The sequence below is a fragment of the Bos taurus genome, chromosome 20 (assembly GCF_002263795.3).
Source record: "Bos taurus isolate L1 Dominette 01449 registration number 42190680 breed Hereford chromosome 20, ARS-UCD2.0, whole genome shotgun sequence".
Classification (NCBI taxonomy): domain Eukaryota; kingdom Metazoa; phylum Chordata; class Mammalia; order Artiodactyla; family Bovidae; genus Bos; species Bos taurus.
Genome location: NC_037347.1, coordinates 71,647,643 through 71,675,563, shown reverse-complemented (window position 1 = coordinate 71,675,563; position 27,921 = coordinate 71,647,643). Strand labels below are relative to the sequence as shown.

At 51.4% G+C, this 27,921-nt stretch overlaps 1 protein-coding gene across 4 annotated transcripts; it reads left to right on the top strand.

The window, feature by feature from the left end:
• The first annotated feature begins 41 nt into the window (after positions 1-41).
• Positions 42-26,317, top strand: EXOC3 (exocyst complex component 3). Of its 4 annotated transcripts, none has more exons than XM_005221661.5 (13): positions 42-79; positions 1,175-1,377; positions 3,811-4,030; positions 12,855-13,536; positions 16,276-16,393; positions 16,673-16,798; positions 19,146-19,246; positions 21,021-21,131; positions 21,214-21,364; positions 22,402-22,524; positions 24,463-24,624; positions 24,837-24,964; positions 25,304-26,317. In XM_005221661.5, exons 2-13 carry the CDS (start codon positions 1,234-1,236, stop codon positions 25,473-25,475), a joined length of 2,238 nt encoding a protein of 745 aa, XP_005221718.1. In that variant the 5' UTR covers positions 42-79; positions 1,175-1,233; the 3' UTR covers positions 25,476-26,317.
• Positions 26,318-27,921: the final 1,604 nt, after the last annotated feature.

The window sequence follows — 27,921 nt, the reverse complement described above, 5'->3', positions numbered from 1 at the left end:
CCAGTCTCGGGGCCGGAGGCGGAAGTGCCAGCGGAGCGCTCACTTCCGGGCGGCGGAGGCGGCGGCTGCGACCCGCGAGGTGAGGCTGCGGCGAGCTGTGGCGCCTGGGCGGCGGTCGCGGTCCCCGCCCGCCGTCCCTTTCCCCGACTCATGCAGGCGCGGCCAGGTGGCGGTGCAGGCGGCCGGGGGGGCCCCGGGGGCTTCTGAGTCCCGTCGAGAGGCTAGCGTCCGTGACGGGGCCAACGCCGCGCCAGGCCAGGAGGAGGGAGCCGGTGCGGACTTGAGCGCGCGGGCGGCGGCCTGGAGACCCGCGGCCACCCCTGGCGCCTCGGCCCCGGCGCAGCCCAGGGCCCGGAAGTGGGGCGAGGAGACCCGGCGCGCCAGCCCAGGACCGTGAGGGCGCCAGAGGCACTCGGGTCCCGCCCCTCAGGGTCTGCGGGGACTTGGGTATTGCTCCGAGAGCGTTTGCGGAGGGAATGGGGAGCGTCCTGGATTGGTGCACGGAAAACATGCGTAGAAACGGGCGGCTAACGGCAGAGGTCCGCTCTCTTCTTTGCCGGACGCTCCCGAGCTCCCCGGGTCGGATGTTGGTGGAGCCGGCACAGAGGCAGGAGTGCGCTGTCCTGAGGAGAGCGTCGTTTGCCCGCTCACCTGTTTACTAAGGCTGTTAAATAGTAAGACGTGGGATCTGAGACTCTACAGGTAGTGATTTTTGAGGGGAATCGTAGGGTGGGTGCTGAAACTTTGGCGGGGATGGTGAGGTGTGTACTGGCCCTGTGCCTCCGCATCTTCACCGGGGCTTCCTGGCACAGCCGCCCCTCCAGGGAGTTCAGGCCGGTGTAAAGGCTCTGGAAATGGGAAAAGGGGACCTGTCTAGGGGAGAGAAGTGCCCTGGAGACTGACGTCTGGTGTGAGTAATCTGGCTTCCTCTATGTGCTAATATCTAGTGCCTGTAATTGCCCCTGCTCCACTTTACGGTAAAATTGACTTCTGAAAGTTTGTATTTCTTATCGAGGAGTTCATAATCCTAGTTCTGATTTCAGTTTACTGGGTTGATGATCTCAGATGCTCTTATAGCTCTGCCGTGGACTGCTGACTGTTGGTGGAGGGGGTAAGTTTTGTCACTAACATTTCTACCTTTGTAACACATCCCCCCTCCCTGTTCCCCATCTAGCTGTGGACACGGGATGCCTCTAGTATGACAGGTGAAGAGATCCTCCCTGCTTTGTAACCATGAAGGAGACTGACCGGGAGGCTGTCGCAACAGCGGTCCAGAGGGTTGCTGGAATGCTGCAGCGCCCTGACCAGCTGGACAAAGTGGAGCAGTATCGCAGAAGAGAGGCCCGGAAGAAGGCTTCTGTGGAGGCCAGATTAAAGGTACGAGGTCACGGTAGCCACCAGCGCCTGCTGCACTCCCCAGCGGGACAAGGCCTTTTATCTTGAGGTTCAGGTTCATCTAACAAAGTTACAGTTTTGCCAAATTGGACATTATGAGGATGTGGAAGAAGGCAGACATGGACATTACCTTGATTTAGCACATTTTTTCCAATAATATATTGCCAGTTAGTAGATTGACAAACTAGACGGGGATGTTGAAAACACCAAAGGAACAACCCCTTTAAGCATCCCGAAGTGTCCATTTACCTTTTTAAAAAACACTAGCAGAATAACGGTTTTTCTTCTTTAGCAAATGCTCTTCCACCGAGTGTGTCCAGAGAGCATTTTGTTTGGGTTCTTTTAGCACACACTGTAGTACGCTGACTGTGTACCAGGCATTCTGTTGGCCTTGTGGGCAGGAAGGAAGAGAGCACTACACATTTATTAGTGTGTGTGAAAGTGAGGCAAGAAAGAAAGTCAGTCTTTTATGATTTGGATTGGCTTTCAACTTAATTCACATGGAGAAATTGGATTTTATTAAAACAATGCATGCCTGGTATAGTTATAAAAATGTTAAGACCACGGCCTGCTGACTGGCAGCACAACAGTCTTGAGGATTTAAGAGAGTGCGTTTGAGGAAGATTAATTCTCGCATGGACATGGAACAGCAGACTGGTTCCAAATAGGAAAAGGAGTACCTCAAGGCTGTATAGTGTTACCCTGCTTATTTAACTTATATGCAGAGTACATCATGAGAAACACTGGGCTGGATGAAGCACAAGCTGGAATCAAGATTTCCGGGAGAAATATCAATAACCTCGGATATGCAGATGACACCACCCTTATGGCAGAAAGTGAAGAACTAAAGAGTTTCTTGATGAAAATGAAAAAGGAGAGTGAAAAAGTTGGCTTAAAGCTCAACATTCAGAAAACTAAGATCATGGCGTCCAGTCCCATCACTTCATGGGAAATAGATGGGGAAACAGTGGCTGACTTTATTTTTCTGGGCTCCACAATCACTGCAGATGGTGACTGCAGCCATGAAATTAAAAGACTCTTACTCCTTGGAAGAAAAATTATGACCAACCTAGATAGCATGTTAAAAAGCAGAGACATTACTTTGTCAACAAAGGTCTGTCTAGTCAAGGCTGTGGTTTTTCCAGTAGTCATGTATGGATGTGAGAGTTGGACTGTGAAGAAAGCTGAGCACTGATGAATTGATGCTTTTGAACTGAGGTGTTGGAGAAGACTCTTGAGAGTCCCTTGGACTGCAAGGAGGTCCAACCAGTCCATTCTAAAGGAGATCAGTCCTGGGTGTTCATTGGAAGGACTGTTGTTGAAGCTGAAACTCCAATCCTTTGGCCACCTGATGCGAAGAACTGACTCATTGGAAAAGACTCTAATGCTGGGAAAGATTGAGGGCAGGAGGAGAAGGGGACGACAGAGGATAAGGTGGTTGGATGGCATCACCGACTCGATGGACATGGGTTTGGGTGAACTCCGGGAGTTGGTGATGGTCAGGGAGGCCTGGCGTGCTGCGATTCATGGGGTCGCAGAGTCGGACACGACTGAGCGACTAAACTGAACTGAACTGAATTCTTGCACTGATACGGTAGTGAAGTTGTCTGTCCAGTTGAAAACATTGGTGCCCAGGTTATGGCAGGTTTGACGAGACAGGATGTGGGTCATTCATTTGCAACAGCAAGGCAGCCAAAGACCTGTTGGACTAACTTGAAACAGTTTCATATCAATTTAAAAAATAGTTTAGACCTGCTGCATTTTTATCCAGAATTTTAATCTCTTTTGGAAACTCATGGATTAACTAACAGTTGTGTGGTCTTTTGAAATCATTAGTTATTTTTAAGTGCTACTTACGATTTATGGGTGAAAGGTGTTCCTGACTTCCATTGTGCTGGCCTGTCGTTCCCTTCCTATTCCCATGCACCTGCTGCTGCTCCTTCATGCTCTCTCCGTTCTGACTGACTGTGCGGCTCCCTGGGCGGCACTTCCATGGACTCTCAGAGTGAGTCTGAACGTCAGATGGGCCAGCTCTGTGTCTGGGGCCCGCCATCCTAGGGCGGAGTCTGGTTCTGGCTGAGTGGCAGGAACGCCCTCTCCACTTAAGTTAATGACAAGTCCTGACTGTTTCTCCATTGAGATCAGGCCTGTTAGGAAGCTGAGGATGCCTGCGAGATGGTGTGCAGAGTCCTAGGAGACCATTTAAGGGGGGCCATGGGACCCAGGGCATTCCCACAGTGGAGTCTAGCATTTTCAGGCCAAGGGCTGCATGAAGAGTGTTGGGAGGTTTTCTCAACAAAGCTTGAAAGCATTACTGTTCTGCTTATTGACTGTCTCTGTTACCGCAGCGCCTCTCTTCTACTCTCTGAGCCTCCAGGTCCGGCCTGGCTCTGCTCACCCCTGTGTCTTCCCTAGGCTGCAATCCAGTCACAGTTGGACGGCGTGCGCACGGGCCTGAGCCAGCTCCATAACGCGCTAAATGACGTCAAGGACATCCAGCAGTCCCTGGCGGATGTCAGCAAGGACTGGAGGCAGAGCATCAACACCATCGAGAGCCTCAAGGATGTGAAGGACGCGGTCGTGCGACACAGCCAGCTCGCTGCCGCCGTGGAGAACCTGAAGAACATCTTCTCAGGTAGCTGCCGGCGGACGTGTGTCCTCGGCCTGCTTGTGTTGCGGGGGGTTTCAGCTTTCCGGGGGCGACATGTTTTGTGGGCCCCCTAGAGTGGGTGAGAGGTGTGGTTCGGCCTGCATGGTTAGGGTCTTGTTTGAACGTGGATGGGTGGTCTGCTGAGTAGATGAGGGCTGGTAGAGTGTGGTTCTGAGTCTGTGGGGACCGAGGGACAGATGGAGAGCTGAACACGTATGCACGGGGAGAGATGTGCGCTCTCCCTCTGCCGCCGTGTGGCACGCGGGACCCTGCCAGGCGCGGGAGAGATCCCTGAGCAGCAGCTCCCAGACAGGAGGCCTGTGCACAAGCCGGAGGCTGAGGGTGGGCATGCCCTAGACCCAGCCCCGATGGAGGTCGGGCCTGCAGGAATCCTTGGGGCCAATCAGGGTGGCAAGGACAGAAGTAACCCTTTCAGAATCCTGTCCCAGTACCTGTTGGCATGAAGAAGAGCGCTCCGTAGCCCGGTTGGGCCCCGTGTCAGCCGTCACCAGGGCAGGGGCTCTGTTGTGTCCAGCCAGCTTCCTCGTGCTCTGCCCCCGGGAGCTCGTCCCTCCCCGAGTCCCTCCGTCCGAGTCCCTTCCCCCCGCGTCTTTGTCACAGCTATCAGCATCCCAGCCAGAAGCCTCAGGGTGGTCTGGCCCCTTCCCGTCCCTCCTGTGGTGTCTGGTCTCCGAGTGTTCATGCTGCTTGGCGCCTGCGTGTAACCCGGTGTGGTTCTTCCCCTCCGCCCACCGCTGTGAACCACAACACGAGTGGCCCTGTTCCTCTGGGTGCGTATGTCTGGTGGCAGCGTTGTTGAGTACTCAGCCGTCCCTCTGTGCGTTCTCGTCACCCTGGGCCTGACAACTGGGGCCCTGCTCTGCCCCCGTGAGTGGCCCAGCACCGCCTGCTGTGCTGGCCCCTGGCAGCAGTCCCTCCTGGTGACCTTTGGCAGCCTGGAATCTGACCGGCCCCCCTGCCAGGATCTCCTTCATGACGTTTAGAGCCTTCTTAGTTGATTTCCATCTTATAATTTCTTGTTGACTGTCATTTTCTTCTGGTTTTGTAAAATGAACACCAGAAGACTAAAGAGTTACCTTTTCATCCACATGGCATTTGGATCCACATAACCCAAGTGATCAAAAAACTACCAGTTCATCCATAGAGGTTGAAAATAATGTTCTTTTGATGAAAAGCGAGGCTGTGATGTAGACGTCGTTTTTGTTAGGAGCGTGTTTTTACCAAGAAAATGTTGTGCTTGTTTGTCTCCCTTCAGACTTTTATCATTGCCTGTAATTCTGTAGTATTATGAACAAAGCCTGTTTGTTCTTCTTTTCCACTCTTAAAAACTATAAAATATGCACAGTATAAAGTCTATCGTCTTGATCACGTTTAAGTGAACAGTTGTAGATGAGGTACTTTTATATCATTGTGAAGGCATCATCACAGTCCATCTCAGGGACTGTCTTCACCTTGAAAACTGGAACTCTGCACAGAGCTGTGTGTGAATTATGTCTCAGTAAAACTGAAAGAAGAACTTGAAAGTCTGCAGCTGTTAATGATACTCCCCATGGCCCCTCCTCCAAGCCGCTTACTGGTTATTTAGACTTTCTGTTTCTTGGTGGTTTAGGTTTTGTGTTTCTTGGGACGTGCACTTCATCTGGTTACCCCGCTGGGTTGCGTTTGCTCACAGTGCTCTCTTCTAACTCTTTTCCTGCAGAGTTGGCAGTAGTGTCCTCGCTTTAACTGTTTAGTACCTGAGTCTTCTTTTTCCCTTAGTTCATCTGGGTAGGGTTTGTCAGTTGTTAATCTTTTCAAAGAACTACCTTTGGTTTTCTTGATTTTTCTGTTTTGTGTTTCAATTTTCTGTTTATCTCTGCTCTAGTCTTATTTCATTTATTTTGATAGCTTTAGGTTTAGCTTTCTTTCCTTTCAGTTCACTTCAGTCGCGTCTGACTCTTTGAGACCCCATGAATTGCAGCACTCCAGGCCTCCCTGTCCATCACCAATTCCCGGAGTTTACTCAAACTCATGTCCATCCGGTCAGTGATGCCATCCAACCATCTCATCCTCTGTCATTCTCATCTCCTCCTGCCTTCACTCTTTTCCAGCATCAAGGTCTTTTCCAGTGAGTTAGTTCTTTGCATCAGGTGGCCAAAGTATTGGAGTTTCAGCTTTAGCATCAGTCCTTCCAATGAATACTCAGGACTGATTTCCTTTTGGTTTGACTGCTTTGATCTCCTTGCATTCTAAGGGATTCTTGAGAGTCTTCTCCAAAACCACGGTTCAAAAGCATCAATTCATTGATGCCCAGGAAAAAAAGCTTTGTTTATGGTCCAACTCTCACATCCATACATGACCACTGGAAAAACCATAGCCTTGACTAGATGGACCTTTGCTGGCAAAGTAACATCTCTGCTTTTTAATATGTTGTCTAGGTTGGTCATAGCTTTTCTTCCAAGGAGCAAGTGTCTTTTAATTTCATGGCTACAGTCACCATCTGCAGTGATTTGGGAACCCAAGAAAATAAAGTCTGTCACTATTTTCATTGTTTCCCCATTTGCCATGAAGTGATGGGACCAGATGCCAAGATCCCTGTTTTTTGAATGTTGAGTTTTAAGCCAACTTTTTCACTCTCCTCTTTAACTTTCATCAAGAGGGTCTTTAGTTCTTTTTTGCTTTCTGCCATAAGTGTGGTGTCATCTGCGCATCTGAGGTTATTGATATTTCTCTCGGCAATCTTGATTCCAGCTTGCGCTTCATCCAGTCTGACATTTTGCATGATGTACTCTGCATATAAGTTAAATAAGCAAGGTGACAATATACAGCCTTGACATACTCCTTTCCCGATTTGGAACCAGTCTGTTGTTCCACGTCCAGTTCTAACTGTTGCTTCCTGACCTGCATACAGATTTCTCAGGAGGCAGGTCAGGTGATCTGGTATTTCTGTCTCTTTCAGAATTTTCTACCATTTGTTGTGATCCACACAGTCAAAGGCTTTGGCGTAGTCAATAAAGCAGAAGTAGATGTTTTTCTGGAACTGTCTTGAATTTTCAGTGATCCAACGGATGTTGGCAATTTGATCTCTGGTTCCTCTGCCTTTTCTAAATCTAGCTTGAATATCTGGAAGTTCTCAGTTCACATACTGTTGAGGTGTGGCTTAGAGAATTTTGAGCATTACTTTGCTAGCGTGTGAGGTGAGTGCAATTGTGTGGTAGTGTGAACATTCTTTGGCGTTGCCTTTCTTTGGGATTGGGAGAATATTGAAACTAAGTATAGTTGACTTACAATGTTGTGTTAGTTTCTGGTATACAGCAAAGTGGTTTAGTTACACACATATATGTATGTATATTCTGTTCTTTTTCATATTCTTTTCTGTTACAGGTGAAGGTTTACCTTATTCTTTTTCTGGTTCCTTAGGTTGTGAAGTTAGGTTGTTGATATGAAATCTTTCTTCCTTTTTAATGTAAGTGTTTATAGCTGTAATTTGCCAGTATAGCTGTAATTTCTATCTTCCAGGCCCAGAGACTGACCCGTGTCTCTTCCATTTAACCTGCATTGGCAGATGGGTTCTGTACCACTATTGTGTTTGCATAAAGACTGCACAATTTTTTGTTCTAATTCTGTGAAAAATGCCAGGTAATTTGATAGGGGTTGCATTGAATCTGTACATTGCTCTAGGTAGTATAGTCATTTTCACAGTATCGATTCTTCCTATCCAGGAACATGGTGTATCTCTACGTCTGTTTGTGTCGTCTTTGCTGTCTTTCCTCACTGTCTTAACAGTTTTCTGCGTATAGATCGTTTGTCTCCTTACTGTCACTCTTGTTCAGTTGCTAAGTGGTGTCCGACTCCTTCCACCCCTGGATTGGAGCACGCCAGACTTCCCTGTCCTTCACTATCTCCTGGAGTTTGCTCAAACTCGTGTCCATTGAGTCAGTGATGCTATCCAGTCATCTTCTCCTCTGGCACCCCCTTCTCCTCCTGCCCTCAGTTTTTCCTAGAATCGGGGTCTTTTCCAGTGAGTTGGCTCTTCCTATCAGGTGGCCAAAGTATTGGAGCTTTAGCATCAATCCTTCCAGTGAATAGTCTGAGTTGATTTCCTTTAGAATTGACTTGTTTAACCTCCTTGCAGTCCACCCACCGTGACTAGACATTCAGTCTTGTTCAACTTTTTGTGACCCCCGTGGACTGTAGCCCGCCAGGCTCCTCTGTCCATGGAATTTCCCAGGCAAGAATACTGGAATGGGTTGCCATTTCCTCCTCCAGAGGATCTTCCTGGCCCAGAGATCGAACCTGGGTCTCTTGCATTGCAGTTTCTTTACCATCTGAGCCAGCAGGAAAGCCCCCCTGCACTCCAGGGGGTGCTCAGGAGTCTTTTCCAGTACAGTTTGAAAGCCTCAGCTCTCTGGCGTCAGCCTTCTTTACGGCCCAGCCCTCACATCCATACACGTGACTTCTGGAAAACCACAGCTTTGACTAGATGGACCTTTGTTGGCAAAGTGATGTCTCTGCTTTATAATACGCTGTTTAGGTTTGTTATAGGTTTTCTTCCAAGGAGCAAATGTCTTTTAATTTTGTGGCTGCAATCACCATCTGCCTTGATTTTGGAGCCCAGAAAAATGAAATTTGTCACTGTTTCCACTGTTTGCCCATCTATTTGCCATGAAGTGATGGGACCAGGTGCCGTGAACTTAGTTTTTTGAATGTTGAGTTTTAAGCCAGCTTTTTCTCTCTCCTCTTTCACTTTCATCAAGAGGCTTCTCAGTTCCTTTTCACTTTCTACTATAAGGGTGGTGTCATCTGCATATCTGAGGTTATTGATAGTTCTCCTGGCAATCTTGATTCCAGCTTGTGCTTCATCCAGACTGGCATTTTGCATGATGTACTCTGCATAGAAGTTAAATAAGCAGGGTGACAATATGCAGCCTTGATGTACTCCTTTCCCAATTTTGAACTATTTTGAACTAGTCTGATGTTCCAGGTCCGGTTCTAACTGTTGTTTCATGACCTGCACACTGGTTTCTCAGGAGACAGGTAAGGAGTTCTGGTATTTCCATTTCTTGAAGGATTTTCCACAGTTTGTTGTGCTCCACAGTCAAAGGCTTTGGCATAGTCAGTGAAGAAGTAGATATTCTTTTGGAACTCTCTTGCTTTTTCTATGATCCAACAGATGTTGGCAATTTGATCTCTGGTTCTTCTGCCTTTTCTAAATCCAGCTTGAACATCTGGAAGTTCTTGGTTTACTTACTACTGAAGCCTAGCTTGAAGGATTTTGAGCATTATTTTACTAGCATGTGAAATGAGTGCAATTATTTGGTATTTTGAACATTCTTTGGCATTGCCCTTTAGAATTGGAATGAAAACTGACCTTTTCCAGTCCTGTGGCCACTGCTGAGTTTTCCAAATTTGTTGGCATATGGAGGGCAGCACTTTAACAGCATCATCTTTTAGGATTTGCAGTAGCTCAGCTGGAATTCCATTACCTCCACTAGCATTGTTTGTAGCGATGCTTCCTAAGGCCCATTTGACTTCGCATTCCAGGATGTCTGGGCTCTAGGTGAGTGACCACACCATCATTGTTATCAGGTCATTAAGATCTTTTTTGTACAGTTCTTTGTATTCTTGCCACATCTTAATCCTGTTTGTTTCTGTAGGTGCTTACTGTTTCTCTCCTTTATAGTGCCCATCTTTGCATGAAGTGTTCCCTTGGTATCTCGTTTTCTTGAAGAGATCACTAAATCCCATTCTGTTGTTTTCTTCTATTTTTTTTTTTGCATTGTTCACTTAAGGCTTTCTTCTGTCTCCTGGTTCTTCTTTGGAACTCTGCATTCCATTGGGTGTATCTTTCCTTTTCTCCTTTGCCTTTTACTTCTCTTAGTATCTCAGCTATTTGTAAGGCCTCCTCAGACAGCCACTTTGCCTTGTTGCATTTCTTTTTTTTGTCTCGTTGGATTGATTTATTCGTGTGTATTTTGATCTTTGGATAAAATGAAAAATGGGATTGTTTCCTTAATAATTCAAGAGATTTCTGTTTATTTCTTTTGTATACTGCAACTTTACCAAATTCATTGATTAGTTCTAACTGATGGCATCTTTAGGATTTAGGATACTGTGAATATAGTAGTAGTATGTCATCTGCAGACAGTGATGGTTTTACACCTTATTTTCCAATTTGGATTCTTTTTATTTCTTTTTCTTCTCTGGTTGCCCTGGCTAGGACTTCAAAAATTGTGTTGAATAATAGTGGTGAGAGTGGGCACCCTTGTCTTGTTCCTAGAGGAGATGCTTCCAGTTTTTCCACCTTTGAGAACGATGGTTGCTGTGGGCTTGTTGGATGTGCGTTTACTGTGTTGAGGTAGGTTCCCTCTTTGCCCGCCTTCTGGAGAGTTTTTATCTTAAATGGGTTTTGAATTTTGTCAGAACCTTCTTCTGCATCTATTGAGAGGATCATACGAATTTTGTTCTTTAATTTGTTAATATGGCGCATGACATTAATTGATTTGCATATATTGAAGAATCTTTGCATCCCGGAGATAACTCCAACTTGGTCATGGTGTATGATGCTTCTAGTGCATTGTGGGATTCTGTTAGCTAGTATTTTGTTGAGGATTTTTGCATCTATGTTTATCAGTGATATTGGTCTGTAATTTTTTTTGTTAAACTTTGGTTTTGGTATCAGGGTGATGATGGCTTCATAGAATGAATTTGAAAGTGTTCCTCCCTCTGCAATTTTTTGGAAGGGTTTGAGAAGGATGAGTGTTAGCTCTTCTCTAAATGTTTGGTAGAATTTGCCTGAGAGGCTATCTGGTTCTGGAGTTCTGTTTGTTGAAAGATTTTTATTTATAGTTTCAATTTCATCGCTTGTGACAGGTCTGTTTATATTATCTACTTCTTCTTGGCTCAGTCTTAGAAGGTTACACTTTCTAAGAGTTTGTTCACTTCTAGATTGTGAGTTTTATTGACATATAGTTGGTGAGAGTAGTCTCTCATGATCTTTGTATTTCTGCAGCGTCAGTTGTATTAATAATTTCTCCATTTTCATTTCTAATTCTTTTATTTGAATCCTTTCCCTTTTTTCCTTGATGAGCCTGGCTAAAGGTTTATCAATTTTGTCTTCTCAAAGAACTAGCTTTTAGTTTCATTGCGTTTTGCTATTATTTTCTTCATTTACTATTTTGATTTTTATAATTTCTTTTCTCTGGTAACTTTGGGTTTTGTTTATTCTTTCTCCAGTTGCTTTAGGTGTGAGGTTAGGTTGTTTGTTTAAGCCTTCTCTTGATTCTCGAGGTGGGGTTGAATCACTGCAGGCTTCCCTCTTAGAACTGCTTTTGCTGCGTCCCTCTGGTTTGGGCTGTTGAGTCTTTATCATTATTTGTTTCTGTGTACTTTTCAGTTTCCTCAGTGATTCTTAGTTATTTAGAAACATGGTGTTTAGCCACCACGTGTTTATGTTTTTTACGTTTTTTTCTGTAATTTATTTCTAATCCTTAACCTTCTGGTCAGGAAAGATACTTGGTACTATTTCGTTTTCTCAGGTTTACCAGGGCTTGACTCGCATAGGTGGCACGGGTGGTGAAGAGCCCGCCTACCAGTGCGGAAGACTTCAGAGGCGTGGGTTGGACCCTGGGTCGGGAAGATGCCCTGGAGGAGGGCATGGCAACCCACTCCAGTGTTCTTGCCATGGACGGAGGACCCTGGTGGGCTACTGGCCATAGGGTCACAGAGAGTGGGCGTGAATGCAGGGGCTTCGCCAGCACACGTGACCTATCTCAGAGAGCGTTCTGTGTGCTGTGAGAGGAGAGTGTGTTCTGCTCTCAGATGGAATGTCCTGTAAATGTGAGATGTTTTAAGGTAATAAAAGAATAAAATGTGACACAGAGACATGAAATGAGCAAGTGATGTTGGGAAAGTGGTGCCAGTATGCTTGCCTGATGCAGGGTCACTGCAGACCTTCAGCTGGTGGGCGCGCGCGGCCCCTGGGAGGCAGGTGTGCCCGCCCTTGCCGCCGCCTCGGCTCCCACATGTGCCCTCGGTCAGCCCGGTGGAGAAACACAAGCCCTTGAGGCTCTGTCCTCTCTTCTCTAGTTTTTTTCCTTTTTAGCCTCATGATTGATAATTTTCTTTGTCCTGTCTTCAAGTTTGCTGATTCATTCTTCTGCTCACTCAAATCTGTTTTGAGAATCTGAAGTAAATTTTCCATTCAGTTACACTTTTGTCCATGTTTGCCTGTGGTTCTTTGAGCATGTTGAAGCACTCATCTTAGAGTCCTTGTCTTGTCCACTGTCTAGTCCTTCTCAGGGATGGTTTCTGTTTTTTTTTTTCTTTGAATCTCTCTTCTCTCCTCCCATCCTTGTTTGCCTTGTGCTGCTGTTGAGCAGTGGACATTTGAATCTAATTAACACGTAGCTCTGGAGTCAGATGTTCCTCTTTGCCAGGGTATGCCGATTTTATTATCATTTTTGCTGTTTCCACGTCTTAGGCTGCGTCTCTTTTGAGGACCAGGCTGGCATGTAAACTTAAAGTCTTCTCAGGTCTTTCTGAGCCTGTGCCTCTCCTGGTCATTTGCAGTCAGTTTCTACGTGTGTACTGTGCTGAGAGCTGAAATACTGTTCATGCCTTTCCCTGGAAGGTGTGAGCCTTCAGTGGCCTCCACAGCCCCACAGTGTGTGGCCCCTCACCCAAGTCCTGTGCGTGTGCTGGTTGTCCAGTGGGGGCGGGTTCCTGGCTGCCCTTGCCTGCTGCCCTCCTGGCACCCCAAGCTGCTCCACCTTGGTGTTTCACGGTGCCGTCTTTGCCTTCCCCCCAGTGCCCGAGATTGTGAGGGAGACACAGGACCTCATAGAGCACGGGGAGCTGCTGCAGGCCCACCGGAAGCTGATGGACCTGGAGTGCTCCCGGGACGGGCTGATGTACGAGCAGTACCGCATGGACAGCGGGAACACGCGTGACATGACGCTCATCCACAGCTACTTCGGGAGCACGCAGGGGCTGTCCGACGAGTTGGCCAAGCAGCTGTGGATGGTGCTGCAGAGGTCACTGGTCACCGTGCGCCGCGACCCCACCTTGCTCGTCTCTGTCGTCAGGATCATCGAAAGGGAAGAGAAGATTGACCGGCGCATACTTGACCGGAAAAAGCAAACTGGTTTCGTGCCTCCCGGGAGACCCAAGAACTGGAAGGAGAAGATGTTCACCATCCTGGACAGAACAGTGACCACCAGGATCGAGGGCACGCAGGCGGACACCAGGGAGTCGGACAGGATGTGGCTCGTGCGCCACCTGGAGATCATACGGAAGTACGTGCTGGATGACCTCATCGTGGCCAAGAACCTGCTGGCGCAGTGCTTCCCTCCGCACTACGAGATCTTCCGGAGCCTGCTGCGCACCTACCACCAGGCCCTGAGCGCGCGCATGCAGGACCTCGCAGCGGAGGACCTGGAAGCAAACGAGATCGTCAGCCTGCTGACCTGGGTTTTGAACACTTACACCAGGTAATGCCCCCTTCACACCTGACATCTCCTGTTCCGTAGGCTGCTGGCAGTCTGCACAGCTGCTGGGTCCTCGACCCAGGGCGGGCACCTGGCACCCGCAGGCATTGCCTCTGGTGGACGCGTCTCCTTCCTGGGCTGCCTGTGACCCGGGATTGGGTCGTGCAAAGGCTCCTGTGCTTGAGGGGCTCCTGCGCCTGGACAGTGGGGAACAGCTCAACATTGTGTGTGCCCCACAGTGACCCCAGGAGCAGGAGGTGTTGGCCATCTAACCCGGAGGCTCCATGACCTGCACAGTCGCATGGCTGCTGAAGGGGCCCCAATTTCTCTCTCGGGCTTCTGACAACCCAAGTCTGGTTTCTTCTCCCCTGCGTGCTCAGAGAATCAGCCACCCTTTTGATCTTCAGCCTTGAGGTTTTGTCACTCCGTGAAGGGGCCGTGAGCCACTGTGTGCCAGCATCATTTTGAGATTGGACTTGAAGAACAAGGCGGTGGTAGGGTGTTCTCAAAGTCTTTAAGGTTAGCTAGTGAGAGGGACAGAGAAGGCCATGGCACCCCACTCCAGTACTCTTGCCTGGAAAATCCCATGGATGCAGGAGCCTGGTGGGCCACAGTCCGTGGGGTTGCTAAGAGTCGGACACGACTGAACGCCTTCACTTTCACTTTTCACTTTCATGCATTGGAGGAGGAAACGGCAACCCACTCCAGTGTTCTTGCCTGGAGAATCCCAGGGACGGGGGAGCCTGGTGGGCTGCCGTCTATGGGGTCGCACAGAGTCCGACACGACTGAAGTGACTTAGCAGCAGCAGCAGCAGCAGCAGCAGTGAGAGGGAAGCACAGTTTATCCTAGCCTGTCTTGTTGCTAATGTGTAGAAATTGAACCTCTTGTTTTAGTAGTAAGGTTTGAGGATTTTTTTAAGTATTTTTTTAATTGATAAATTTTAATTTTATTAAAGTTTAGTGACTTTTAAATTACATTTTAATTGCTTTTGTTTATTTGCTTATTTGACTGTGCTGGGTCTTTGTTGTGTATGCGCTTTCTCCAGGTGCAGCGGGTGGGGCTCCTCTTGAGTCTGGTGCGCGGGCTTCTCACCGTGGGGGCTCCTGCTCTTGTGGAGCACGCAGTCTAGGGGTGCGGGCTTCAGCAGCTGTGGCGTGCAGACTTAGTTGTTCCACGGCATGTGGCATCTTCCCAGATCAGGGGTTGAACCAGTGTCCCCTACATTGCGAGGGAGATTCTTAACCACCATGGAAGCCTGGTTTGGGGATTTCTTTGGTTTGTGTTTTGTTTGTTGTTTGGTAACCACTTAGAGTAAAGAACGTGTACGTGTGTACGTTTCAGTACAGGAAAACGTGAAGAGAAAGAAAACGTCTGTTGGTTGTGGCTGACGTACTTGCAGCGGCTGGGCGGGGCTGGGGCCTCCGAGCTTCCTGTGTGCCGGCCGCCTACCACAGCCATCCCCAGTGCACAGGCCCCGTGGGTCACCCCCGCGGAAGGCCTCTCACCGTCCCCTTCACCCTGAGGCCTGGGGGAACTGTGCCCAGGGTCAGTCGGCCGGCCGGTAGGGAGCCGGACTTGAGTCTGGGGTCTGGGCCCCCGCCGTGCTCGAGCCCCCAGACTGCGGAGCGTGCACTTGCGTGGCTGCGTGGTTCAGGCTTCATCTGTCTCTCGCGCACCGCGTGGTCAGCACTGTCTTGTCAGTGGCGGTTTCTTGACAGCCTCCTGGCTCATCATGTTCTGCTGTGTTGGACTTTCTCAAGGGAAACATTGGGCTGTTTCCACACTAGAAACATGTTCGTGCAGGATTAAGGTTCTTGGGGCAGAAATAGTCTAGACTGTAAATGGTCTTTGGGTGTTTGCAGAGTGTCATGATGCACTTTTTCACGTAGGAAGACCTGGGGTTCCTTACAGGTGTTGGATGCCGTTAATACCTAGGGTTGTTACTCTGGACCCGTGTTTAAGGAGTCATCGGAGCAGTCAGCCCAGGCCTTCTGGGAACCCAGCCTCGTACCTCGCTTTCATGTTTTTTTGTGAAAGCTCTTTCCCAGACTCAGTCCGCCGCTCCGCATTCTGGCCTCCTGGGCCCCGCGGGCCGGGTGCACACGTCAGGTGGTGCCCACTCTGGGCCCCGTCCTCTCGCAGGAGCGTCAGGGCTAGTACCCGCGCCTCGCGTCTAGACCCAGGGCTTGTTCCCCGGCTCCTGGGGCCTTCTGCCTGCTTGGCCCTCCGCGTCCCCAGGGTGCCATGAGGGGCAGATGGACCTCCCCTCCAGCCTCTGGGCAGATGGGGCGGCAGGAGGGGGCTGCCTCACTCCAGTCCTGTAGCTGAGTGAGCCCCGGCCCAGGAGCAGCCCTGCCGAGGGGTTCACGCCTCCCTGGTGATCAGTCTGTCTCATCCTCCTGCCTCCCTGGTAGTCAGTCTGTCTGTCTGGTCGTTCCGCCTCCCTGGTAGTCAGCCTGCAGTCTGTGTATCTGGTCCTCCCGCCTCCCTGGTGGTCAGTTCGTCTGTCTGTCTCTCCCGCCTTCCTGGTAGTCAGTCTGTCTCTCCCGCCTCCCTGGTAGTCCATCTGTATGTCTGTCTCTCCTGCCTTCGTGGTAGTCAGTCTGTCTATCTCATCCTCCTGCCTCCCTGGTGGTCAGTCTGTCTGTCTGTCTCTCCTGCCTCCCTGGTAGTCCGTCTGTCTGTCCGTCTCTCCTGCCTCCCTGGTGGTCAGTCTGTCTGTTTGCCCCCCTTTGCTGCAGCGTGGAAATGATGGGGAACGCAGAGCTGGCCCCCGAGGTGGATGTGGCCCTCCTGGAGCCTTTGCTCTCTGCAGACGTGGTCTCCGCGCTGCTGGACACCTACATGTCCACTCTGACCGTGAGTCATGGTTGGTCCCACACGGAGCCGGGGTGGAGGGAAGGCGGCCCCTTCTGGACTGGTCGGAACCTGCTCCACTGGAGGATGGACCTGCCTGTTCCCTGGGCTGAGACCAGCCGCCTGGATGTGCAGGGGGCCTGCCCACCTCCAGCACTGAGCCGGGAGCTGGAGGGGCAGGCGGGCGGGCGGGTCGCGGCGCCTCCCAAGCCCTCGGGGCCCAGGGAGAGGGGCCGAGGGCAGGCTGACTCCATGGCCGGCTCTGTCCTCCCTGTGGCTCAGTCCAACATCATCGCCTGGTTGCGGAAGGCCCTGGAGACGGACAAGAAGGACTGGATGAAGGAGACGGAGCCCGAGGCCGACCAGGACGGCTACTATCAGACGACGTTGCCCGCCATCGTGTTCCAGGTGCGTGGCCGCAGGGCCTCTCACACGCACATACACACCCTCCACCTCCACCCCCCATGGGGCTTCTAGGGGCCTCTCACACACACACACACACACACACACACACACACACACACACACCTCCAACCCCCCGTGGGGCCTCTAGGGGCCTCACACACACGCACACACACACACCCACACACCAGCCCCAACCCTTCGTGGGGCCTTGAGGGGCTTCACACATACATAGTTGCACGCTGACCTCAGGGAGAGCCTTTTTCTCTCCAGAGCTGGAGAGCCAGGGGTCAGGCTTGCCAAGTAGTTTTGCCCATGGTCGCAAAACCTTACATCTTCTGTGTTCCTAGGGGTTTTTTATTTCAAACTAGAAGCTACTGGGTTGGCCAAAAAGTGCTTCAACTTTTAAATAAAAGACACATTTTTCATTTTCACCAAGAACTTTATTAATCAACAAATTCACTGTTCTACTGCCTTCTGCCGTATATCCAGGCAACTTCATAATCCCATCTTCCCAAAAGTTTTTGTCTTTTTGAGCAAAGAGCTGTTCCAGTTCCTTTTATAGTCTTCCAGAGAACTGAAATTGTTTCCACTAAAAGAATTTTATACATACTGAGATAAATGGCAGTCTGAAGGTGCGTTGTCTGGTGAACACAGCAGATGAATCAGAACTTCCCATCTAGGCTGTAACGCTTTTTCCTGGTCATCAGAGAAACATGCGGGTTTATGTTGTGCTGATGGAAGATTATGCATTTTCTGTTGACTAATTCCAGACGCTTTTCATCGAGTCCTGCTTTCAGTTGGTCTAATTGGGAGCAGTACTTGCTGGAATTGTTTGGTTTCCAGAAGGAGCTCATAATAGAAGACTCCCTTTCAGTCCCACCATATACACAACATTGCCTTCTTTGAATGAAGACGGGCCTTTGGTATGGTTGGTGGTGGTTCATTTCGCTTGCCACAGGATCTCATCTGTTGCATATTATTGTATAGGATCCACTTTTCACTATCTGTCACAATTTGTTTTAACAGTGAAACGTTTTTGTTAATTAGTATGTGGATATATAGTTATGAAGGTTTTTTTTTTCATTTAAATTACATGGCACCCAAACATCAAAGAGATGAGCATAACCAGTCTGGTGCAAATGATTTTCAGCACTTGATTTGGATATTTTGAGTATGTTGGCTGTCTCCCATGTGGTAGAACATTGACTGTTCACAATTAATGTCTCGATACGATTGCTGTTAACTTCAGCTGGTCTGGCCCACTGCGGAGCGAGGCATCTCCAGCACGGAGCTTTGCAAACCGCTTCCCGTTTGGTCAGTCACAGCACCTTTGCCATACATCTGCGTGAATCTTTCTGCCTTTCAGTTGCGTTTTTACTTCTTTTGAAGTAGTAAAACATAATATGCCAAAAAATTACTTTTTTCTTCCATTTTCAATGTTAAAATGGCTTCACAAAAATTCGCCAATTTTTGAAAAACGCATGCTGATATGAAGCTGTCTGGATACAGTCTAACAGAATTGTTTGAATGAAACTAAAGACAACTAAGTGCTACTAGAACTGTCTTACGGAAAAAACAACGAATGTTGTGGCCAACCCAGTAATTACTTTATGTGTCTGGCGCTTACTTCCTGAGGTAGCTGGCCAAGGCTCGTCTTCATAAACACTGCCTAGGCGAGTCTAATGCGATGTACTTTGGGGGAGTCCTGTGGGTTTTCAGGGTAATCATGCGCTCTTATGAGCAGTCTGGTTTTTGACGCCTGCTGTGTCCTCGAGTGTGCTTGCCTGCCTCCTCCTGGCCTGTCCAGTCTCCTTTCAGAAGTTGCTGGCCATGTTCACACACTCTCCTGCTGAAACACGGAGCTGGTCCCGGGCGTGTTGGGCCCACCCTCTCCTTATTTGGAGACTGATGTCCTGTGATGACGGGGGCAGGCTCTGCCTTCTGGTCCTTCCCCACCTGTCCTCATCTGGCACCCCCGCTCCAGGGTGTATTCTCCCAGCTTCAGGGTGTATTCTCCCAGTTCTTCTAAGGAACCCGCATGCCGGGACCGGTCCCCATGTGACCTCAGCTACCCCAGCCCCCATCTCCCGTGAGAACGTGTGTTTCCCCTGGGGGAGGCCAGCCTGTCTGTAGGTGATCAGGAAATGGTTCACTGGGGTTTTTTTTTTTTTTCAGCCTGCTGAGAAAGTTTTGTGTGTTTGTTGAATTAACTTTGTTATTTTTCAAGTGGCTTCATTTTTCTCTCTGAATTTCAATTGTCCTAACTACCAATTAACTTCCGGGGGACTGATATGGGAAACTTGTATCTTCGTGACTTTATATCAAAGTTCATAAGTTCTTCGATTTTTAGATGTTCGAGCAGAACCTTCAAGTTGCTGCTCAGATAAGTGAAGATTTGAAAACAAAGGTACTAGTTTTGTGTCTTCAGCAAATGAATTCTTTCTTAAGTAGGTATGTATTCTTACCAGTGCGCTAATTATAAAGTGTATTTTTTTTTTTTTAATGAAAAGCTAAACTGTGTTGATCTTAGTCTGGCTAGTATTAAAAAGAATTTAAGGCTGGACTCATCATAGTCAGCTGCTCCTGCTGTTTAGAACTCACACCCTGTCTTACTTTCTGCCTTTTGTGCGGGTGCACCCCTGGGGTCCCGGGTGCGAGGGGGGCCTGAGTGGGGGGAGGGGGGCTGGAGCTCCTGCCAGGGTGGAGTGGGGGCCTCCTCCAGACTGCCTTCCTGGTGTCCGATTTCCTGGGGGGCTGGGGAGGCCACCTTCCCTCAGAAGGAAGGAAGGTACTCAAAGACCAGTACCTCACCTCTGAACTGTTCATGACGGAGGTTTTCAGACACAGACAGAAGCAGAGCGACACGAGAGCCTCTTTGCCCATCGTCCAGCGTCAGAGCTCCATTTAAAGCCACCCTCTCCCCCGGTTGTGCTGAAGTACGGTTGACTCGGAGCAAGATCCGGGCCCTGGAGGGCAGCTGCAGCTGCAGGTCCACAGAGCACCTCCCAAGCGGCTGTCCTGCCTGTTGTCCCGAGTCCGCAGCTTCAGCCAGCCTCGGCTCCCATTGGGCAGCGGGCATGGTGACTGAAAAAATGCACGTGGCCATGAACCTGTGAGGTTCAAACCCACATTGTTCAGGGGTCAGCCGTGCTTGACTGTGGACGCCAGACCCTGTAGCGTGGCTCACATGCTTGCCTGCCCTGACCTCAGTGCCGTTGATGTGCACACGACAGCCACGAGTGGCTGCTGGCCCCCGCGGCCCCTCGCTGCGTTCGGGGTCCCCACTGGTGTTGGACGTCCCTGCTCACACAGTTGTATATCCAGGCCGGGTCCGTGGACGGCCTGCCCCCAGGCCCCTGGCCCTCCTGTCCAGCGCCCAGGGCTCTCCCACCGGGCCTCAGCCTGCCGTCTGCCCCGGACCAGACACTGACTAAAGGCTGAGGCCCTTCTGTGTCTCCTCACTGCTGGGCTGGAACGCAGCAGGCGTTCTCCGCACTCCTGCCCCGGTGGCTCAGGTGCCGACGGCCCGGCCCTGCACAGAGTCCCCGTCGGCCTCCACCCGTGAGAGTCGTGCCTTGAGCAGGGCGTCTTGTTGGGATTCTTCTGTGAAGCTGACATTCTCCTCGTCAGCCTCAGCTGTATGGTTAACTGAGCCATGCTTTGGGCAGAACAGTGGAGTTAATGCTTAATTACTCCCCTTTAGTGACCAGTTCTGAGTTTGCTCCTTCCTAAAGATCCTCTGAAAACATACACAGATACGCAGGTGTGCTGTGTTCTTCTGCTACTGTGTCTGTCTGAGAATCTCCAGAAAACGTTCAGAAGTGAAGTGTGCGGCCATTTCAGTTTCTGCTCCTGACATCTTAAAGTCTTATGTATTTTTACTTTGACTTCTTTGGGGAAAGTTTCAGAAAAGGACGTTTTATCTAACATTTGATCATATTCCCAACACTACTGTATGAGTTTCTACGTGAGTTACATGTCAGATAAAATAATACTTTCCCAGTTACAAATGTTTCAGAATATTTGTATAATCAGAATATGGAGTCATATTTCAATGCCTGATATGAAATTTATGATACTCTGTTTTAATTGATGAGCTGCTCTTGGCGTAGGTCGCCCCCCCGCCTCGCAGTCTTTCAGTCTGAGTCCCCGCTGCGGTGCCAGTGGTGGGCCCGTCTGCTGGGCATGGTGCCGGCCGGGCCGTGCTGACCACCCGGTTCCGCAGGTACAAGGAGGAGGCGCAGCTGTACAGGGACGAGCATCTCCGGGACCGGCAGCACCCGCACTGCTACGTGCAGTACATGGTCGCTGTGGTCAACAACTGCCAGACCTTCAAGTGAGCCGCGGGGCAGGCCAGCGGGCGGGCGGGCGGCAGTGGGCAGGCGGGCGCCTCACGGCACCCTGTCTGTCTGCTGCAGAGAGTCCATAGTCAGTTTAAAAAGGAAGTATCTGAAGCACGAGGCGGAAGAAGGCGTGTCTCTGAGCCAGCCGAGCATGGATGGGGTTTTGGATGCCATTGCTAAAGAGGGCTGCGGCAGCCTGCTGGAGGAAGTCTTCCTGGACCTGGAGGTGGGCGCCCTCTCCCCCACCCTGTGCTGGGCCCTCCCGACACGGTTTCGCATAGACACGCTTCCAGGAAGTGTCCCGTCAGTTTTGGGGTGGGAGCTGGTGGTGTTCACTGGCAAGTTCTGGACTGAGTCGAGCACAGCGCACAGTCAGGAGTGAGGCCCAGGCAGGTCACCTCAGAGGCATGGAGTGTGACGAGCACGTGAGTTTCCTTGAAACAGGGAAATGGCTCACGTTATTCAGGGATGGCAGGAACGAGGATATGCTGAAAAGCAGAGGCATGATGTTTTGGGTCCTGCAGGGAGGAGCTCCTGGGGTTATGGGCGGGATATTTCATGTCTGTCTCAAAAATGGTTAGAAAACAAACGAACTGTTTAAAAAGACAGTAGAGAAACAGACAAAGGACATGAGTAATATTTCACAGGAAAGGGAGTAATCTTATGTCCTGAGTAGGAGACAGAATGCCCAGTCTTACCAATCTTCTAAGAAAAGTAGATTAAAGCGGTGTTTGTGTTGCTTACGGGATGGCATGGATTAAGAACATTTCTACCACACAGTGATAGGGCTTGAGGAAAAAAAGAGACTCTTGTATTCTTTGCAGCACTGTGAATTGGTGCGGTTTGGGGGGCAGTTGGTATGTGTTGGAGGCAGCAGTCATGAGGGTTGTAGTTTGCTACCTTTTGACTGAGCAGTTCTGGTTTTGGGAATTTCACCTGCAGAAACATACAGATTCACTGCAGCCTTCTTTGTAATTGAAAAATGAGACATTTTAAATGTCCATCAGAATTGAGTGCATAAGTTACAGAGCATGCACACGATAAATAGATGTAGTCAGTTCAGGTGAAACATTCATGCACAGATACCTCCATCAGGTGTAGTGTCAGTCTCGTGTGGGTAGTGTGTGTGTGCAGTTTCTGCACGAGTGTGGCGGTCATGATCACAGCCTCAGGCAGGTGTGCAAAGGTGGACCCCTGGCTCCCCCCTCCCCACTCCCCATGACGGGCCGGCACGAGGATGTTTTCTGTGGTTTCTGCTTCCAGCAACATCTCAATGAACTGATGACAAAGAAGTGGCTGTTAGGGTCAAACGCTGTAGACATCATCTGTGTCACTGTGGAAGACTATTTCAATGATTTTGCCAAAATTAAGAAGCCATATAGAAAGGTAAGAGCATGGGGCCCCATGTGGTCTCAGCCCCCAGGCATCTCCTGTAGAATCTGGTGTCATTAGTTCTCAGGGTGAGAATTCAGGGGTGGTTTTGTGCCCCAAGCAGGTTGGAGACACTGGTGTCTGAAGGTGGAGGGCGTGGAGGCGATGGGGCGTCCACCATGCTGCCCTCGGCCACACCGCACAGCTGCAGGCCTAGAGCCCCGTGGTGGCGGGGCCGAGCGAGGGCGGGGCACCGGCCACGGCTCTGACGAGAGGCCGGGGAGTGGCAGTGCCCGCTGCATGTCTGTGCTCTGGGCCCGGCGGGCAGCACTCAGCACAGGGCTCACCGGTCCCTCTGGGACCCATGAGATGCCCCCATCCCCATTCAGGTGTCAGGCAGCCGCTGGGGAAGCTCAGGGATAATCGTCAGGGCGTGGGGTGGTTTTTGCCATTGTTGCTTTAAAATCAGGGTTTCTGTTTCTGCCTTACGGAAGCATGAGTGCTTCGATACAGGGAACTCAGGCCCAGACACTCAGAGGTGGGTCTCCAGGTCCCCTCAGGGCTCCTTGGAAATGCTTGTTGCATTTGTGAGCAGTGTCACCCTGCAGATTCCTGTCTGGTCCTCGTGTCTTTGTGTTTTCTCGTCTTACTGCCCTGGCTGGGACCCCTAGGAAGGGGCATCTTTGCCCCTTGAAAGTTTAAATTCTAACTCTGCCATCAGAGTAATGCAGGGAGAACCTGGTGTTTTGGGTTTTTATTTTTTTGTTTGTTTAGGCTGCCCTGGGCCTTCACTGCGGCTTGAGGGCTCTCAAGTGTGCGGACTCGGTAGTCGCCTGTGTTTAGCTGCAGCATGTGGGATCTTAGTTCCCCTACCAGGAATCTAACCCAGGGCCCTGTGCTGGGTGTGAGGAGTCGTAACCACCGGACCTCGAGGGGAGTCCCTAATGGTCCAGTGTCGGGAGCTTCTGGTGGTTAGAGGTGGGACCATTTCTTTCAGTTTTGAATTTCTTGTTGCTTGTAGAGTTTTTGGTTCCACCTTTTGTTTTTTTGAACCTTCTGTGCTTTGATCTGACGGTGATGTTTAACGTGCTCAGCCTGGGCTTGTGGCTCACCCTCTAATGTGGGATTGTCTGCTCTGCTGAGAGCCTGGCCTCACCCGGGTCCCTGAGTGGCTGGGCGCCGTCTCACTTTGTCTTGTTTGGGGCCCTTGGGGTCCCCCTCGGTTCAGTGCGGGGAAGGAGCTTCCTGGCTTCCCTGCTGGAAGGGGCTTCTCGTGTCTCGGGGCCCTAATGATGAGTGTCGTGTCAGCACTTTTGTGCTCACATGTTCACAGGTGACTGCCTGGGGTCTGTCTGTCACTGAGGGTGGGCTCTGGAGAGAACCACGGCCTTCTCCAAAATGGTCCAGAGACGTGCTGTCTGCAGAGACCAGTGTTGAGGAGCCCTCTGAGCACGGGTGTGATGTGGGAGGGGCCGAGCAGGGGCCTGGCCGGATCCCAGTCCTCCCATCAGCTCCACACTCCCCCTGAGCTGAGACGCTCAGAGGTGTGTGCAAGCCCGGCAGGGTGAGGAGACCAGCCCCAGTGCCCCCCGGGTGGCCCGCGAGCCCCTGAAGGGGTGTCAGTCAGGCAGGCCCAGCTGCCGCCCACCACCTTACCCCCACAGGAAGCACTCAGCAGCAGGTTTGTGCCCAGAACATGTCGGGCGAGGCTGCAGGCAGGCGCCCCTGCGGGCTCTTTATTCTAGGACAGGCCTGAACCGCAGGGCGCCCGGCGGCGCCAGCTTCTGGCTGCGGCCACCTGGCTGCTGCGCCTGCCCTTTTCCCAGACGCGAAACACGGTGAACTTGCTGCCCTGCTAAATTAGAGTTTGTAGGAAAGCCTCAGAAGAGCTCAGTTTGTAGACACTGAAATCGTGTCACTGAGACGGGAAGGCTGACCGCGCCCCGTCCGCAGCGGATGATCGCCGAGGCGCACCGGCGTGCGGTGCAGGAGTACCTGCGGGCCGTCATGCAGAAGCGCATCTCCTTCCGCAGCGCTGAGGAGCGCAAGGACGGCGCGGAGCGCATGGTGCGGGAGGCCGAGCAGCTGCGCTTCCTTTTCCGCAAGCTGGCTTCCGTGAGTGCGCTGCCTCTTCCTGCTGGGACCTGCCTAGCCTGGGGGCGGGGGCTGGGCACTTAGTGTCCCCATCCGTCAGAGAGCTCGGGCTGCCCCCCTACCCCTTCTTGAGCCCTCTCTGGGGAGCAAGTCCTGAGGGGTTGCTGTGAAAGAGGTGGGCGCGGGGGTGCGCCCCGGGTACATGTGCGGCTCAGCGCCCTGCTATCCCGCAGGGCTTTGGAGAGGAGATGGACAGCTACTGTGACACCATCGTCGCTGTCGCAGAGGTCATTAAGCTCACGGACCCTTCTCTGCTCTACCTGGAGGTCTCGACTCTGGTCAGCAAATACCCAGACATCAGGTACCAGCAGAGTCTCCCCTGAAGTCGCTGGGGAGGGGGAGGGTCCCAGGTGTTAGGTGGGAGCCCCCACGGTGGGGGGAGTGTGGCAGCTCTGGGCTTCTATGAGGACCCTGAGGCCTGCAGATGGCGACGTGGGCAGAGCATGCGTCAGAGTCCATTGTGAGGCTCTCGAGTCACGGTGCCGGGCGTCCCTGGACATGGTGTACCAGGGAGAAGGTAGCCAAACAAACAGGCTTCTGAATTCCCATCCTGTGCTGTCTCTGGGCCCTCCTCCGGGCTAGTGGGGGAGGGAGGGAGGGGCTCCCCTGCAGCTGCACCCCGATGCCCCCTCGCCCCCAGGGACGACCACATCGGGGCACTGCTGGCCATGCGGGGGGACGCCAGCCGGGACATGAAGCAGACCATCATCGAGACACTGGAGCAGGGCCCGGCCCAGGCCAGCCCCGACTACGTGCCCATTTTCAAGGATATCGTGGTTCCCAGCCTCAACGTGGCCAAGCTCCTCAAGTAACCGGTGTGACCCCAGCCTCAGACGGCCTCGTGTCAGAAAGCACTCCCCTCCCCACCCCCCGCCCTGTGTGCACACTTCCAAACTGTTGCTCCATAAAAACGCTGAACTGCTGTCAGGGACTGACAGTTTCCTGCCACCACCTCACCAGTCATGACCTTGCAGACCTGCCCAGAAGCCGCTTTCAGGTTTCAGATGCCTGAGCTCAAGGTCAGGCCTCCCCGGGAGCAGACCTGCCAGCAGGCGATGCGGTGGGTGTGGTGGGTGAACCCACAGGCAGGTGGATGATGCCAGGAGCGCCTGCGAGTTACTCTCTACACCACGCGAATTACAGACCTGCACCTGAGGAGCAGGGAGCCCTGGGCGAAGTCTCGACCTGGCGCCGCCCGGCTGGACGCGGCTCCTGGCGGCCGCACTCCGAGGTGGCTGCAGGATGGCTCCGGCGTTCGCCCCTTCTCCTCCTAGCGGACAGTGTGTGGGTGCTGGGCTGCTCTGAGGGCCCCGTCCTTCCTCACCCATCTAGAACCAGAGTGCATGCCGTGTTGTTTCCTCACGAGAGGCAGAAAATTCACGTGGAGGGCTCTTCTTGGAGGAGTTACACACAACCTTAGAGACGTGAGAGGCGGTTCTCACAGCCAGTCCTGGCACAGGAGAGGTGTGGCTGTCTCCCAGGCTTCCTGCCGGCTGCTGTCTGCTAGCACGTCAGTCCAGACCGGCTCCTGCTTGACCAGCCTGAGAGTCTAGGATTCAGTCGTGCATGGTTTGTGAATTAGTGAAGTTGAGTGTTACCAGTTATTAGTTACTGCGCCTCATGATAATGAAAATACATTTGTTTTTCCACTTAATGAGAGAATTTTCACTCTGAGTTACTTCTTGAGTAAATACCCACAGCGACTGCAGATTGTGGCGGCTGACCCAAGTGACCGGCCCTGTGGTGGCCACCACACGCCTGCACCATGGTGGTCCCTGAGCTGAATGCTGGACATGACCACATTCTGAGGGCGAGGATGCGCTGGGTGGCGTAGTGGGGGCCACGGCAGAGGGCCACTCCCAGTGGCCAGGTATGGTGTCCACACTGACGCCCAGGGAGGGGGCATCTCCAGGTCACTCAGTGCAAGGCCCACAGGCACCTGTGCTGAAGGCCAGCGTCTGCCCCTTGCTCAGGCCCCATGTGTCCGTTGGAGGAAGTGGGTTCAATGGTGGGAGCTGATTTCACAGACACATCGAGTCTTGGCATTGTTTGTAGAAACACTGCTGTTCAGTGGAAGCACACCTTTCAAGTCAGAAACTTTCTGACACGGGTTTGTTTAGCGGGTTTCCAAAACGCCGGGAGAAGGGACTCTTGACCCCACGTGCTCGTCACACTGCCTGCGTGCTGCCCCTGCACCTGCCTCATGCAATCCACGCTCCCCTAGTGAGGACACGGAGGCAGGGCCTGGAAGTGAGGGTGGGTTTCTTCCTCTACTGAGGACCTCAGTCAGGGCTGGTGGGCAGCACGGGTATCCAGCTGCCCTGAGGCCCTCCTGCGTGGGAAGAGGCCGTGGGTCCCTAAGCAGACATGACTGTCCTGACGAGGTGACGCCCGGTGAAGACAGAGTCGTGGTGAGGCTTCTGCCAGCCCAGGACCATCAGAGGCTGCAGAGGCCGGAGGACTTGCCTACAGGGCTCAGGGGGCACAGCCCTGGCCCCCCGCCCCCCCCTCCCGCCCTGATTGCCAACTCCAGCAATAAGTGTTATGTTTTGGGGCGGGGGGCAGCTGCAGGAAAAAGCCGCCTCCTTGCTGGAGACTATGCTTTCCATCAACATGGAAAGGGCTGTAATTACTGAGTCCTCTTAGAACGTCTATGGCCTAGATTTTGACTTGCTAGTTTTTTTTTTTTTTTAATTTCTTTTTTATTGAAGGATAATTGCTTTACAGAATTTTGCTGTTTTCTGTCAAATCTCAACATGAATCAGCCTTAGGTACATGTATATCCCCTCCCTTTTGAAACTCCCTCCCATCTCCTTCCCCAACCCACCCCTCTAGGTTGATACAGAGCCCCTGTTTGAGTTCCCTGAGCCATGCAGCAAATTGCTAGCTTCTTTATACAATAAAATTTCAGTGGACTTCCCTGGTGGTCCAGTGGTTAGGAATCCACCTTCCAATGCAGGGGATGTGGGTTCAGTCCCTGGTCAGGGAAGTAAGCAACAGAGCAGCTAAGCCCTCACAGCAGCGAAAGATCCTGTGTGCCACAACTGGGACTCAATGCAGGTGAAAATAAACAATTACAATAAAGTTAGAAAATTCAACTATTAAAAGGTGTGTCTCTGACAGGGAGGCCTGGAGGGTGACCCACTAGAGAAGACTGCCAGCCCCGGGCGGCTCTACCTGGGGGCTGGGATACACTGGGACATTTAACGCCAGGTCTACCCACAGTGGCCACAAGACTGGAAAAGGTCAGTTTTCACT